Source organism: Antedon bifida, chromosome 3, assembly GCF_963402885.1.
Source record: "Antedon bifida chromosome 3, ecAntBifi1.1, whole genome shotgun sequence".
NCBI classification, from domain to species: domain Eukaryota; kingdom Metazoa; phylum Echinodermata; class Crinoidea; order Comatulida; family Antedonidae; genus Antedon; species Antedon bifida.
In genome coordinates, this window is record NC_136228.1 from 25,354,432 (window position 1) to 25,367,451 (window position 13,020).

General features: G+C 34.8%; 4 protein-coding genes across 4 annotated transcripts in view; 3 read left to right on the forward strand and 1 right to left on the reverse strand.

The window, feature by feature from the left end:
* Positions 1 to 2,764: 2,764 nt before the first annotated feature.
* LOC144838328 (uncharacterized) lies at positions 2,765 to 4,011 on the forward strand. Its single transcript, XM_078693666.1, has 3 exons — positions 2,765 to 2,908; positions 3,117 to 3,188; positions 3,302 to 4,011. The coding sequence occupies exons 2-3, from the start codon at positions 3,152 to 3,154 to the stop codon at positions 4,009 to 4,011; spliced, it is 747 nt and encodes a 248-aa protein (XP_078549792.1). The 5' UTR covers positions 2,765 to 2,908; positions 3,117 to 3,151.
* Positions 4,012 to 4,020: 9 nt separating this feature from the next.
* Positions 4,021 to 6,072, forward strand: LOC144838329 (uncharacterized). Its single transcript, XM_078693667.1, has 5 exons — positions 4,021 to 4,098; positions 4,204 to 4,365; positions 4,512 to 4,998; positions 5,098 to 5,604; positions 5,713 to 6,072. The coding sequence occupies exons 1-4, from the start codon at positions 4,021 to 4,023 to the stop codon at positions 5,496 to 5,498; spliced, it is 1,128 nt and encodes a 375-aa protein (XP_078549793.1). The 3' UTR covers positions 5,499 to 5,604; positions 5,713 to 6,072.
* Positions 6,073 to 6,142: 70 nt separating this feature from the next.
* Positions 6,143 to 6,646, forward strand: LOC144838330 (uncharacterized). Its single transcript, XM_078693669.1, has 2 exons — positions 6,143 to 6,299; positions 6,388 to 6,646. The coding sequence occupies exons 1-2, from the start codon at positions 6,244 to 6,246 to the stop codon at positions 6,644 to 6,646; spliced, it is 315 nt and encodes a 104-aa protein (XP_078549795.1). The 5' UTR covers positions 6,143 to 6,243.
* Positions 6,647 to 11,641: 4,995 nt separating this feature from the next.
* The window catches only part of LOC144836927 (ribosome-recycling factor, mitochondrial-like), a 129,312-nt gene continuing 127,933 nt past the window's right edge, over positions 11,642 to 13,020 (reverse strand). The window contains exon 6 of the mRNA XM_078691871.1: positions 11,642 to 12,114. Coding sequence (XP_078547997.1) covers positions 11,877 to 12,114 — 238 coding nt within the window. The 3' untranslated portion in view covers positions 11,642 to 11,876. The remainder of the gene's footprint in view (positions 12,115 to 13,020) is intronic.

The following is a 13,020-nucleotide window of genomic DNA, read 5'->3' on the forward strand; positions in this document are numbered from 1 at the left end:
TAATTAATTTGGACAACTCGTACCTAATTAATTTGGCTAACTCGTACCTGATTAATTCGGACAACTCGTACCTGATTAATTTGGACAACTCGTACCTAATAATTTGGCTAAATCATACCTGATTAATTTGGACAACTCGTACCTAATTAAATTGGACAACTAGTACCCGATTAATTTGGACAACTCGTACCTAATTAATTTGGACAACTCGTACCTGATTAATTTGGACAACTCGTACCTGATTATTTGGACAACTCGTACCTGATTAATTTGGACAACTCGTACCTAATAATTTGGCTAAATCATACTTTATTAAATTGGACAACTCGTACCTAATTAATTTGGACAACTCGTACCTAATTAATTTGGCTAACTCGTACCTGATTAATTTGGACAACTCGTACCTGATTATTTGGCTAACTCGTACCTGATTAATTTGGACAACTCGTACCTGATTAAATTGGACAACTCGTACCTAATTAAATTGGACAACTCGTACCCGATTAATTTGGACAACTCGTACCTAATAATTTGGCTAAATCATACCTGATTAATTTGGACAACTCGTACCTAATTAAATTGGACAACTCGTACCCGATTAATTTGGACAACTCGTACCTAATTATTTTGGACAACTCGTACCTAATTAATTTGGCTAATTCGTACCTAATAATTTGGACAACTCGTACCTGATTAATTTGGACACCTCGTACCTAATAATTAGGCTAAATCATAACTGATTAATTTGGACAACTTGTACCTAATTAAATTGGACAACTCGTACCTAATTAATTTGGCTAACTCGTACCTGATTAATTTGGACAACTCGTACCTGATTATTTGGACAATTCGTACCTGATTAATTTGGACAACTCGTACCTAATAATTTGGCTAAATCATACCTGATTAATTTGGACAACTCGTACGTAATAATTTGGCTAAATCATACCTGATTAATTTGGACAACTCGTACCTAATTAAATTGGACAACTCGTACCCGATTAATTTAGCTAACTCGTACCTGATTAATTTGGACAACTCGTACCCGATTATTTGGACAACTCGTACCTGATTAATTTGGACAACTCGTACCTAATAATTTGGACAACTCGTACCTGATTAATTTGGACAACTCGTACCTGATTAATTTGGACAACTCGTACCTAATAATTTGGCTAAATCATACCTGATTAATTTGGACAACTCGTACCTAATTAAATTGGACAACTCGTACCCGATTAATTTGGACAACTCGTACCTAATAATTTGGCTAAATCATACCTGATTAATTTGGACAACTCGTACCTAATTAAATTGGACAACTCGTACCCGATTAATTTGGACAACTCGTACCTAATTAATTTTGCTAACTCGTACCTAATAATTTGGACAACTCGTACCTGATTATTTGGACAACTCGTACCTGATTAATTTGGACAATCGTACCTGATTATTTGGACAACTCGTACCTGATTATTTGGACAACTCGTACCTGATTAATTTGGACACCTCGTACCTAATAATTTGGCTAAACCATACCTGATTAATTTGGACAACTTGTACCTAATTAAATTGGACAACTCGAACCTAATTAATTTGGCTAACTCGTACCTGATTAATTTGGACAACTCGTACCTGATTATTTGGACAATTCGTACCTGATTAATTTGGACAACTCGTACCTAATAATTTGGCTAAATCATACCTGATTAATTTGGACAACTCGTACGTAATAATTTGGCTAAATCATACCTGATTAATTTGGACAACTCGTACCTAATTAAATTGGACAACTCGTATCCGATTAATTTAGACAACTCATACCTGATTAATTTGGACAACTTGTACCTAATTAAATTGGACAACTCGAACCTAATTAATTTGGCTAACTCGTACCTGATTAATTTGGACAACTCGTACCTGATTATTTGGACAATTCGTACCTGATTAATTTGGACAACTCGTACCTAATAATTTGGCTAAATCATACCTGATTAATTTGGACAACTCGTACGTAATAATTTGGCTAAATCATACCTGATTAATTTGGACAACTCGTACCTAATTAAATTGGACAACTCGTATCCGATTAATTTAGACAACTCGTACCTAATTAATTTGGACAACTCGTACCTGATTAATTTGGACAACTCGTACCTGATTATTTGGACAACTCGTACCTGATTAATTTGGACAACTCGTACCTAATAATTTGGCTAAATCATACCCGATTAATTTGGACTACTCGTACCTAATTAAATTGGACAACTCGTACCCGATTAATTTGGACAACTCGTACCTAATTATTTTGGACAACTCGTACCCGATTAATTTGGACAACTCGTACCTAATTATTTTGGACAACTCGTACCTAATTAATTTGGCTAACTCGTACCTGATTAATTTGGACAACTCGTACCTGATTATTTGGACAACTCGTACCTGATTAATTTGGACAACTCGTACCTAATAATTTGGCTAAATCATACCTGATTAATTTGGACAACTCGTACCTAATTAAATTGGACAACTCGTACCTAATTAATTTGGACAACTCGTACCTAATTAAATTGGACAACTCGTACCTGATTAATTTGGACAACTCGTACCTGACAACTGGGTGGCCTCCTACTATTCTTTCCTCTTCGTTTTCCTCGGCGACGGCGAAACCATTTCTTCTTTAATAGAACTGAATTGTTAAATGCTATAACCTTGTTTATAACAATATCCGAGTATTGATTTTGGTTTGTGGTTTGAGATAAAACGCCTCAGGAAATGCCCAACTAGACAGACATCGTACATACCTGTTGGTATTGAGCTACAAAAGGTTGAGATGTCACAGATGAAACACTTTCTGGTACTGATGTCTTTGATGCTTCTTTGCAACCATCAACCTCATATGCACCCGGTAAGACTTATTCCATATTTTGTGTTTTTTGTGCATTTTCTAAATTAATAATTTGAGGTTTTGCATTTTTAGTGCCTGTGTATGTTGTAGGTTTGCTGGGTTTAGGTTTTTTTTTATGCATTCATTTATACTCAATCATAAAATCGTGTTGTTTAAATACATTGAAAGTAGTTTACTGCTAAATATTCTTTAATTTTCCATCTTACAGCTCAACCAAATACATCTTATGAACCTGTTAGTACTATGCCATCCACTACAATAACTATCAAACAGAGTGAAGGTAGTTTATTTCATGTAATTTTAATTATTTTGTTTGATGTTTAAAACTAGAAAATGAAAATTACATAATGTAGTTTAATTAATTATACAATTTTGTTTTGGGTTTTCTTGCAGATTGTCTCATACCAGATAAATGGAAGAAGAACTTGCCCGAGATTGATCAACAGTGGATTTCAAAAACCTTATTCACGAAATCGAAGAAGGGGACTGCAGAGTTGGATTCAACTAAACTCAAACAACTTTGGTATTATGCACCTCAACCGGATCCGCTCAACAAAAACTTACCCATGGCCAACAGTTACTTCGGTCATCGTCTTCTTCTTTGGTTGCCCCGCAAGACTTGGCAGGTCAAGCTGGTCTGCCCTCGGCCAAAATGCAAGAGCTATCCACTAACATCAGGCGGCATCCATGGAATCGTTCGTCCAGTCCTGGATTTAGACTGCCACTACTTTCTTGCAACAGAGCAACTGATGTGCTCTAACTGCCAACAAAGACAAATTGGCTGGAGTGAAAACATTTTAAAGCAACTTGATTTAGCGCATCGCCTTCAGTTTCCTGTTGTACTTTCGTATCACTTGGCCTGCGACAACCTGGTCCTGCAGCTTCTAAAGTACAGTGGTCTCGGGAACAGTCCATCACACCTTCGCCAACAAGTCTTAGAACAACACACAAGGCAGTGGAATGAGACAGTGGTTCTCTACTTAGAAAATTGCAAGAGGTTCTGTGGTTCTCGTGATGATTACGTCATTGCTGCTTCTAAATTTGATGAGGTGTCTAAAATGATTCCTGTTCCCTCTGTCCAATGGTTCCTCACCATCTACTGAAACGAAGTAATGGGAAGAATCGACGAACTCCAGGCTTCTATCACATCAACGTTCGGAAGAGTGTTGAAGATTGACCCGACCAAAAGGGTAAATAATTAATAAACAATACTATTTCTGCAATTTACTTTTAATTGAATTTTTTTTGCAGATTGTCGCGAAGCTTTCTTCCTAATAATGTTTTTTTTTTTGCAGATTGTAAGGAAGCTAGCCGGTCCTGCATGTGGAACAGGAGCATGGGCAACAAACGTCGGAAATGAGTACGGCCAGGTGCTCATTACAGTCCTGACTGCTGCAGAAGGATGTGGACTAAACAACATGACAAACGGCATCATTAACCGATATGCTTCAGCAGGCGTACCTCCTCCCGAAGATTCTCTACGTCGATCGTGACTGCTGCGGTCATTCAAGCATAAGGAAGATGTTCAGCGCCTGGCCTGACATGCAAATTCGCCTGGACATCTGGCACTTCATGAGGAGAATTGCTGTAGCTTGTTCAACAGAATCACATCAGTTGTATCCGATCTTTCTCAAACGTCTTTCCGCCTGCATTTTTGCTTTCCGCTGACGATGTTGAACGTCTGAAGCTCGCCAAGCGTGAACAGCTCATTGGAAGCAAGAAGCATTCCAACCCAACAGACGACATCATATTGAAAAACATCAGCAAGAAGGAGTATGCTTTACATTGTCGCAGGACAACAGGAGGGACTCGCGAGACTGCCAACCTAATCCGAGAGCTCCTGACTTCCCTCGATGGTGAAGAATGCCGTGACACAATGGGCGTCCCACTCTTAGACTCTGAACAGACCTGGGATATCTGGAGCTCACAAGAGCGACACATCGCCTGCATCCAGGATCCAGAAGGCATCTCGCTCTACACAAAAACCAGCGAGATGCTTAAGGGTGGAGTTACCTTGCCAGTATATCGTTGCGCAAGAGGCTCCACTTCTTTAGAATCTTTTCACCTTCACCTTAACAGGTTTATTCCAGGTACAGTATTACTTTTTATTTGGTATCTACCAAATTTTCAAACCTATCTACAGATTTTTGTATTATTTCATTATTATGGATGTTTTATTTTTTTCTCAGGTGAGCGTGCTAGCGACTTACATTTCCAAGCTTACCTGATGGATGGACTTGTTCGATGGAATGCAAACCGTGCACAAGCTGCTACCCAGTCTGGAGGACCCATCTCCAGTACATATAGTGGACTGCATCAGCATGCTCTCAACATACTGGCAGAGCAAGTGATTGGCAAAAAAGTGTACAAAAGTTTTATCATTCCAAACAAGTACACTGGAGAACTTATCGGAGTGGAGTACCTGTACAACCAGTCGAACAAAGTGCTCGAAAATCAATTTCATGTCAAAACAGATACCATTTATGATGAAGACTTTGATGAAGAAATTTACACTTTTGATGTTGATGAAGGGTATGACGACAAGACTCAACCAGACTACAAACCACCTAAGCGTTGTTTTAAACCTTGAAATGCTAAAGAACCCTCACCACCCCAGCTGGAGCCCTTGCCTTCATGTGACTGTAATGATGATGATGAAATGAAATGATGAAGGAAAAGCAGCCCTTTTTGACACAGTGAGTTAAATTTGTATTATTAGCTTCTACCTCACGAATTTTGTTTCTGTTTTGAAATACAATGCACGAGTCTAATTATATATTTTGTTTTCATATTTTACAATTTAGGAACTTGAGGATTCCACTGGAACGAAGAACATTCCAGGCTACGCCAAAGTTGAAGTCCTGGCAGACTACCTTATGCAGTTTAAGGAAGACAGTGGAGTGATACTGAACATGTCGCAAAGTTGTGGAACAACCTGGATGCCTATGACAAAACCATTAAGCGCAAAGCATGGCATCAAGATTACCTGACGAAAGGCAGGTTCAAGAAAAGTCAAACTACTTCCGTAATACCTCGTGTTGAAAGCACTCGACGGTAAGGAAGTTTCCAGCGTTTTTTACTTTGTTGCATGATGTGTCTTAAATCTAACTTGTTTCTTTGGTTTTTTTTAAAAAGATGCTTCTTAGGTCAGAACACAGGCCAGCTCAGTGGCCGAACTGCAATCAATATAATATGGAGTGCATTATTACAAAACTATGTGAAGCGTATCCATCTACAGTACCGTATCTATAGAAGGTAAACGTTTCCAGCGCTGGCCGCTCATTACCAAAGGCTACAAGAACATTCGTCGGAAAGTGCTATCGAATGGACACCTGATGTTGTTTGCTAAGCTTCAGTTGATGGAGATAAATCGTACAACACTCATCCAGTGGTGAGTTTTAACTTGTTATTGATGTTATTTTACACTACAGTAAATACAATCAAGTTTTTAAATACTGTGTTTCATTTATTTCCAACAGGTACAACAGAACATCAAAGAAGCAAGAGCGGCAAGTGTTGGAATCTGGCATCTCAGCAACAATACCCAAACTTGTCTCTGATAAAACCCTACTTGAACCTTTAACCAAGCCAGCGGTGCTAAACGTTCATACAAGCGCTCCATCTTTCACATTTGTCCTACCAAAAAACACTTCCGGCCTAGCATGGAAATCGGCTATGGTTGCGGAAAAAAAAGCAACAACAAGAATGATTCCAAATTATTTTTGTAGCCATGGATAGAGTTTTTATACTGTTTCATATACATCTTCAATTTTTGATACATCTGTGATTTTATATTCACTTTTTACAAAATATTTTGTATTTTATGCAATTTGGCCATTGGGCCACCATATCTAATGGTATTCTGAATGTGCAATAAAGTTAATAATAATAATAAAAAAAAAAGTTTTTAATGCTGCCAAATCCAAAGAGCAATGATTAATGTTGTAAATTATTTTGTAATTTTTATAAATTACATTCAGTTTTAATTATTACATTATAATTTACATTATATCATTCATTGCACTTTGTATTTGAAGGTCCCAAGCCCTTACAAAAAAAGCAGAGGGGAAACTTTTGCAGTTGAGTGTACATTATATGGTGAATTCTATATTCTTGTCAAGAGTATTTCCTTAGCAGTGTAAATTCTCAAATATTTTATATTTATTTCAAGAGCAATTCCACTACAATTCATTTTAATGTGAATCAAATAATTCCTTCCACCAATTCTAATAATATATTGTGCTCATAACTCATTAACTACTGCATGGAGACTTTAAATTTATATTTACTAAACTTTCAAAACACAATTAAATCAGGATTATAATTTGAGGTAAAATGGTTAATAAAACACTAAAAATAAGATAAAATATTAAAATTAGGAAAATCGAAATAATAATAAAAATACCACTATAACTAAATAACAAATAAAGATCATAACTCATAACATAATTAAATGATATACAGTATTAACAAGAACATAAATAATAAAATAATAATAAACAATATAATATTTAAATTAAATGACATTTTTAATAATAAGTCTAATAATATTTTCTTTAAAAATAACATATTAATAACATTGATAATAATACTAATAATAAATAACACTCCATCAAAGTTAAGTATTGTACTTTTTGCTCTTTAGTTTCTTTTTGTACAATCCGTTTCCTTTCATTTAAATGTTTTTTCTTTTATTTTCTCTTTATACTTTTATTTAGCCTTCAGGCTAACATAATGTATGTAATGTATGTAAGAACGCACCGTCCAGAAGAACGTGTGCCGCCGATTTAAAGGCGTATGTTCAATAAAGTTATTATTATTATTATTAGTTATATCAAGACACCTTTTACAACTTTAATATTTAATTTTAATTAACCCCATACTGCATGTGGTGCATACTTATTTTACCTCTTTTAAAAATACCAACACTACATGGATTCATGTAACTAATTCAAATTATATAACATCTCTATTGATATATCCGAAACACAACACATATTGTTTTATACTTCCTTAGTCATTTAGTTTTCAGTAGGCCTATTCTCTAAAACTTACTGATCTTTCATACATTTTATTTTTGTTTACAAAAGTTACGATTACACCAACAGCATACTCACATAGTCAATTACCATAAGACATCATTACGCACTCGCATACAATTATATTTCCTATATCATTTCTCACTTCATTCATTCACATCCTCTAATTGTACTTTTAACCATTGTTATAATTCCCGAAATAAAATTGCAGTATTAATTATATGTCGGTATAGTTCTATCAAGACACCTTTAACAACTGTATTATTTAATTTTAATTAATAAAATACTCACGCAGGTTCATACTTAATTATCCCCCTTTTAAAATTACCGACACTACATTATATAATACCTCTATTGTTATATATCCGAAAACACAACACCTATTGTTTTATACTTCCTTAGTCATTTAGTTTTCAGTAATTTGTACAAGTGACTAAAAAATACCATTTAAATTATACAGCACATACTGAATTTTACCAACAATACATGATATCTTGTAACTAATTCAAATTATATAATTCATCTATAATATTAATAATAATAATATTTATTGGTTACTCTCCTTTAAAACGGAGGAACACTCTCGTAACAAGAGGTTTGACCCATACAAAATAAAGTCATACAGTTATTACAATATATATATATCTATAAATCCAAAGGCAAATAACTGAAAAAATGACAATGCTGTGGGTATCAGTGGCTGGATCTCAATGGAGATACAACAAAAAAAGCGAAAAGCTAAATCAAAACGATAAGTAAAACAGCCAGAAAAGTTAGCAGAGCTTTCGGGCAACACTAGCCCTTCATCAGTGCAAGTGAAGGAATTTGGATAACATCATAGTATAAGTGCTGCCTGGGTGGACAGGAATAAAAGAAATACAACAAAAGGAGACAGGGTGTAATCTGAATAAGAGTAGAAAACAAAGAAGGTAGCTTGGTAGAGATATAAACAATTTTGGAATGAAACTAAAAAACAGCTTAAATGGTGGTTAATATTGAAACTTAAATTTTGGTAGTCAATGGAATAATTTTACCGATCTGGGAGTATGTTCCTAATGTTAAGTCCAAAAGGTTTTGTGGTTTTAAGTTGTAATTCCCAGTGTCTTTGTGAGTTTTGTCGCTCCATTTGACATCGTGGTCTATTGCAATAACTCTGAAATTTGCAATCGAGTGACCAGCTGGATTAAAATGTTCGGCTACAGGTTGATCAAGCTTTAATGTTTTGATAGCTGATCTGTGTTCTCATACAGAGAGTGTTTTTTGTTTCTCCGACGTACTGTTTGCCACAAATATTACAGTATATGATTTAAATGACGTTTTTGGTTAGACAATTAATTGATTGATTGAAAATGCGGCCAGTTTGGTTACTCTTAAATTTTTCAGTAGAATCAACCAATGAACAAGTTTTGCAAGATTATATACAGGTACAAAAAGTTAATAATGGTTCACAATTACATAATATCAAGCAGCACAAATTCTACTGACTTATTAACAGTAAATAAGAAAGAGAAAAGAAAAAAAAATCATACAGATACAGATCTGTTATTGTCATACAAACCAAAATAGTACAGTATAAAATTTGTCTTCCTGTTGCGAAAAAGAATACACTCAATTAGTAGAAAAAATTTACAACACTTGCAAAATACCAAAAATTTTATCAACAATGAAAATTCTAATTATCTTATCAATCAATCAATTATTATCTAGGTTTGTTTTTATTAAATACACTGACTGCTGAAGGTAGAAAGGAATTCCTAAATCGAGTTGTTTTAATACGCATCATTCTTAATCTACTCTCCATGCAAGGGATGCGTATCATCAGCGATAATAGATTTAACTTTCTTATTCACAAGATCATTGCACATGTTTTCTAAGGGGTTTAAGTTTACGTTTAAGTTTTTGCTAGCTGTCTTCACTACCCTATTCAGTCTATTGTAATTGGCTTTGGTAATACTAAGTTATTATTATAATATTATTGTTGTATATCCGAATCACAACACCTATTGTTTTATACTTTCTTAGTCATTTAGTTTTCAGTAATCTATTGTTATATATTTGTGCTATGAGCCTGCTTTATCTAGTTTTTTTTGTGCTTTTGTGCCATACCAGCGCCCTACTCAGAATGTTGTGATTTTATTAGAGGAATATGAGTTACATGATGTTCAATACATATATTTAACTATTACGTCAGAGTGCAATATTCTTTTCCAGATTTTTTTAACAACAAAAATGTTATGCGGCGTACGGAAAAAAAATACGGCCGGCTGATCTCATCCTCAGGGAAGAGTGAATTTTCACAATATGGCACTGCTATATCTTTTGTCCAGAACGGGGGAAACTTTAGGCCGGCTGTGGCAATTGCTGTTGTGAAGCAGCCTGTGCTGGCTGGTTTTGTGGTGAAGCCATGCGAAAAAAAAAAACAAGTAATAATTCAATCCAAGTTGTTGTTCAACTCAATAAAACAGAAAACAAACTAAGAATGCAAAAAAATAAACTGTACAATTTTTATTGCAAGTGAAAAGGTGCAGTAGAGTCGCATATAAAAACACTTAAAACACTTGATCCTTAAATAAAGAAATACACAGAATACATTACAAAGTACTGGAATTAACAGAGTGTGTAGTTGCTTGCTTATGAATTGATTAAAGACCCATTCCCTACAATTTGTGACGTTTTGAAAAATAATGCATATATATTACTTTAAAAATATTAAACCAGGTCATTCCTTGTCTTAAATGTACGTTTTATGGTAAATTATGATAAAAAGAAAGAAACAATGCACTACCTAAGAAGCTCGCGGTGAATGCCCTATCGTTGGGCGCCATTAGGCCTAGCCTAGCTAGGCTTAGTTTTGTAGAAGGCCTAGCTGGTAAACATTGGTAACGTACGAACATCGTACGCGAGCTATAGGCCTAGCCTGGCGTTGTATAGTTGCAAAGTGGGTGAATTACAGAAAAAAAAAATCAATCCGTGCGCAATGCATGTTGGGATTTATAGCGGGCCGCTAAAATTATTAGAATCGTCTTATTTTTCACAATTTTAGCCATTTAAAGACGAAAAAAGTTATCTCAATAGGACCATATAGTATTTAGTTTAGTTTGTGACCTTAAATTAGATCTAATTAACTTAAGGAATGGGTCTTTAAACTGACTAACCAAATAAGGAGAAGAAGGCACATTTATATTATCTTACAGGATATGTGGGGATGCCAATTATGACCTCATCGCATAACTTTGAGATGAGCGTAGTTAGTTTTTAGATGAAACTTAAATGACATCTTTGTCTTTAAGAAGAAATCGTAGATGAAATCCTACCAACATTAAGGCACAATCCCTCATTTTGTATAGCACACAACAAGTGTCCATGACAGGTAAATTTATGGGCCCTTTTGGAGTAAAGCTACGGTCACACTACAGCCTCAAGCCTGGTGCGACTCACCGCAATTGAGATTTTTGTAGTGTGACCAAACGTGGATTGACTTGCGCCTGGCTTGAAAATCGATTTTAATCCAGGCAACTCAACCCAGACGCGCTACCCAGATTGACCCTGGGTTGACCTTAGTGTGACTGGGATTGACATTTTTTTTGGAATCTGGCCAATCACAACCATCAACTCTGTGTTGTTTATTGGGAATTTTCCACATGACTTTTTTTCGTGGATCGTTCAATTTCGTCAGGTTTTGGTTGAGATTCGGCTACATATAGGACTCAAAGGAAACCGGTTGCATTGGTCAAGTGTGGTCAGGTCAATTATTACATCACACCTAATGTATATTTAGTAAGGTAGCCGATAAGTCGTAAGTATAACGTTTTAAAAAATTATCATTAGAAACCAGATGAATTTATTTCAACAAGTTAAAATCAAGTTTAAATCGCTTTAAAAAAAAATACCTGTAAGGGGGATGCCAACAAACGAACTTTTAAAAGTCTCTATATACCTTTAATTAGTTCTCTTGTCTTTTCTTTTAGCATAACATCTGCCTTTTTATTAAAATGTTCCGAAATCTGGGAAATCTGTTTCTCAAGTTGAAATAAAATATCCTTTGAAGCAGTCTGTTTGCGAAGCTTCATAATATACTTTGATCTTTTATTTCTCAAATCAACCTTTGTCTTGTCACAAAACTCCTTGGCTGCCTTTGCAAGTGTCGCTCTGTGTTGTTTAGTTATTCTGAAAATTAAGACAGAGTAAATAGAACACCATGTTTCGTATGATAATATTAATAATGTATACTACCAGTAACCACGGTCTTTTCTGGAATAAAAGCGCACTCTGATAAAAGTACTTTTTTTTTTTGTCTTGTGTGGGTTCGTCCCACTTTTATTATCATACTCTGTTATAAATATTATATTTTTTAAACATATTTTTTCCTCTCGTTTATATCTTACAATGTTAAAAGTAATTGTAATAAAAACATTGCATTCATTGTTTTACATTTTAAAAAAGTAATTTAAATATATAAAATAATTAACAAAATGCCTAATAAAAGACGATAAAAATTGATTAAAAACGTACTTTGTTGTACAGTTGTAATTATTCTATAAAGCTCGTGTTCGTGTTCGGGTAGAGAGGCTATAAACTCAGGGGAGGAATATAAAATACCCTCCCTTTTCACCAAGACAAAATGAATGAGATGAGTAAGAAGAATGCAAAAGTTTGAAAAATAAGGTATTTAGAATGGATAGGATGGAATGATCTATTTAATGAAAACCGTAAGGTTAGAGTCCATACACACTGTGCAAGTCCAAAATAGTATTTTGGCTCTGTGTGTATGTGAGACGCTTCATACCCGGATGTAAAACCTTTATATATATATATATATATATATAAATCCAAAGGCAAATTACTGAAAAAAATGACAATGCTGTGGGTATCAGTGGCTGGATCTCAATGGAGATACAAATAAAAAAAGCGAAAAGCTAAATCAAAACGATAAAGTAAACAGCCAGAAAACCGACATTCGAAACCGGAACAGTTTGCTTGATATGCAGATTTTTCTTAACCTTTAGACCACTGGGGTTTTTATGGTATTTTTCATCTTCGATTGGATAGCGAATCTTTTTCATCCTCATCGTA

Excerpts from the sequence above, each read along its gene's own strand:
- LOC144838328 (XM_078693666.1), top strand. The coding sequence starts at position 3,152 with ATGCCATCCACTACAATAACTATCAAACAGAGTGAAG. Across the intron at positions 3,189-3,301 it reads AACTATCAAACAGAGTGAAG|ATTGTCTCATACCAGATAAA; the intron begins GTAGTTTATTTC and ends GTTTTCTTGCAG.
- LOC144838329 (XM_078693667.1), top strand. The coding sequence starts at position 4,021 with ATGGGAAGAATCGACGAACTCCAGGCTTCTATCACATCAACGTTCGGA. Across the intron at positions 4,099-4,203 it reads AGATTGACCCGACCAAAAGG|ATTGTAAGGAAGCTAGCCGG; the intron begins GTAAATAATTAA and ends TTTTTTTTGCAG. Across the intron at positions 4,999-5,097 it reads CCTTAACAGGTTTATTCCAG|GTGAGCGTGCTAGCGACTTA; the intron begins GTACAGTATTAC and ends TTTTTTTCTCAG.
- LOC144838330 (XM_078693669.1), top strand. The coding sequence starts at position 6,244 with ATGTTGTTTGCTAAGCTTCAGTTGATGGAGATAAATCGTACAACACTC. Across the intron at positions 6,300-6,387 it reads CGTACAACACTCATCCAGTG|GTACAACAGAACATCAAAGA; the intron begins GTGAGTTTTAAC and ends TATTTCCAACAG.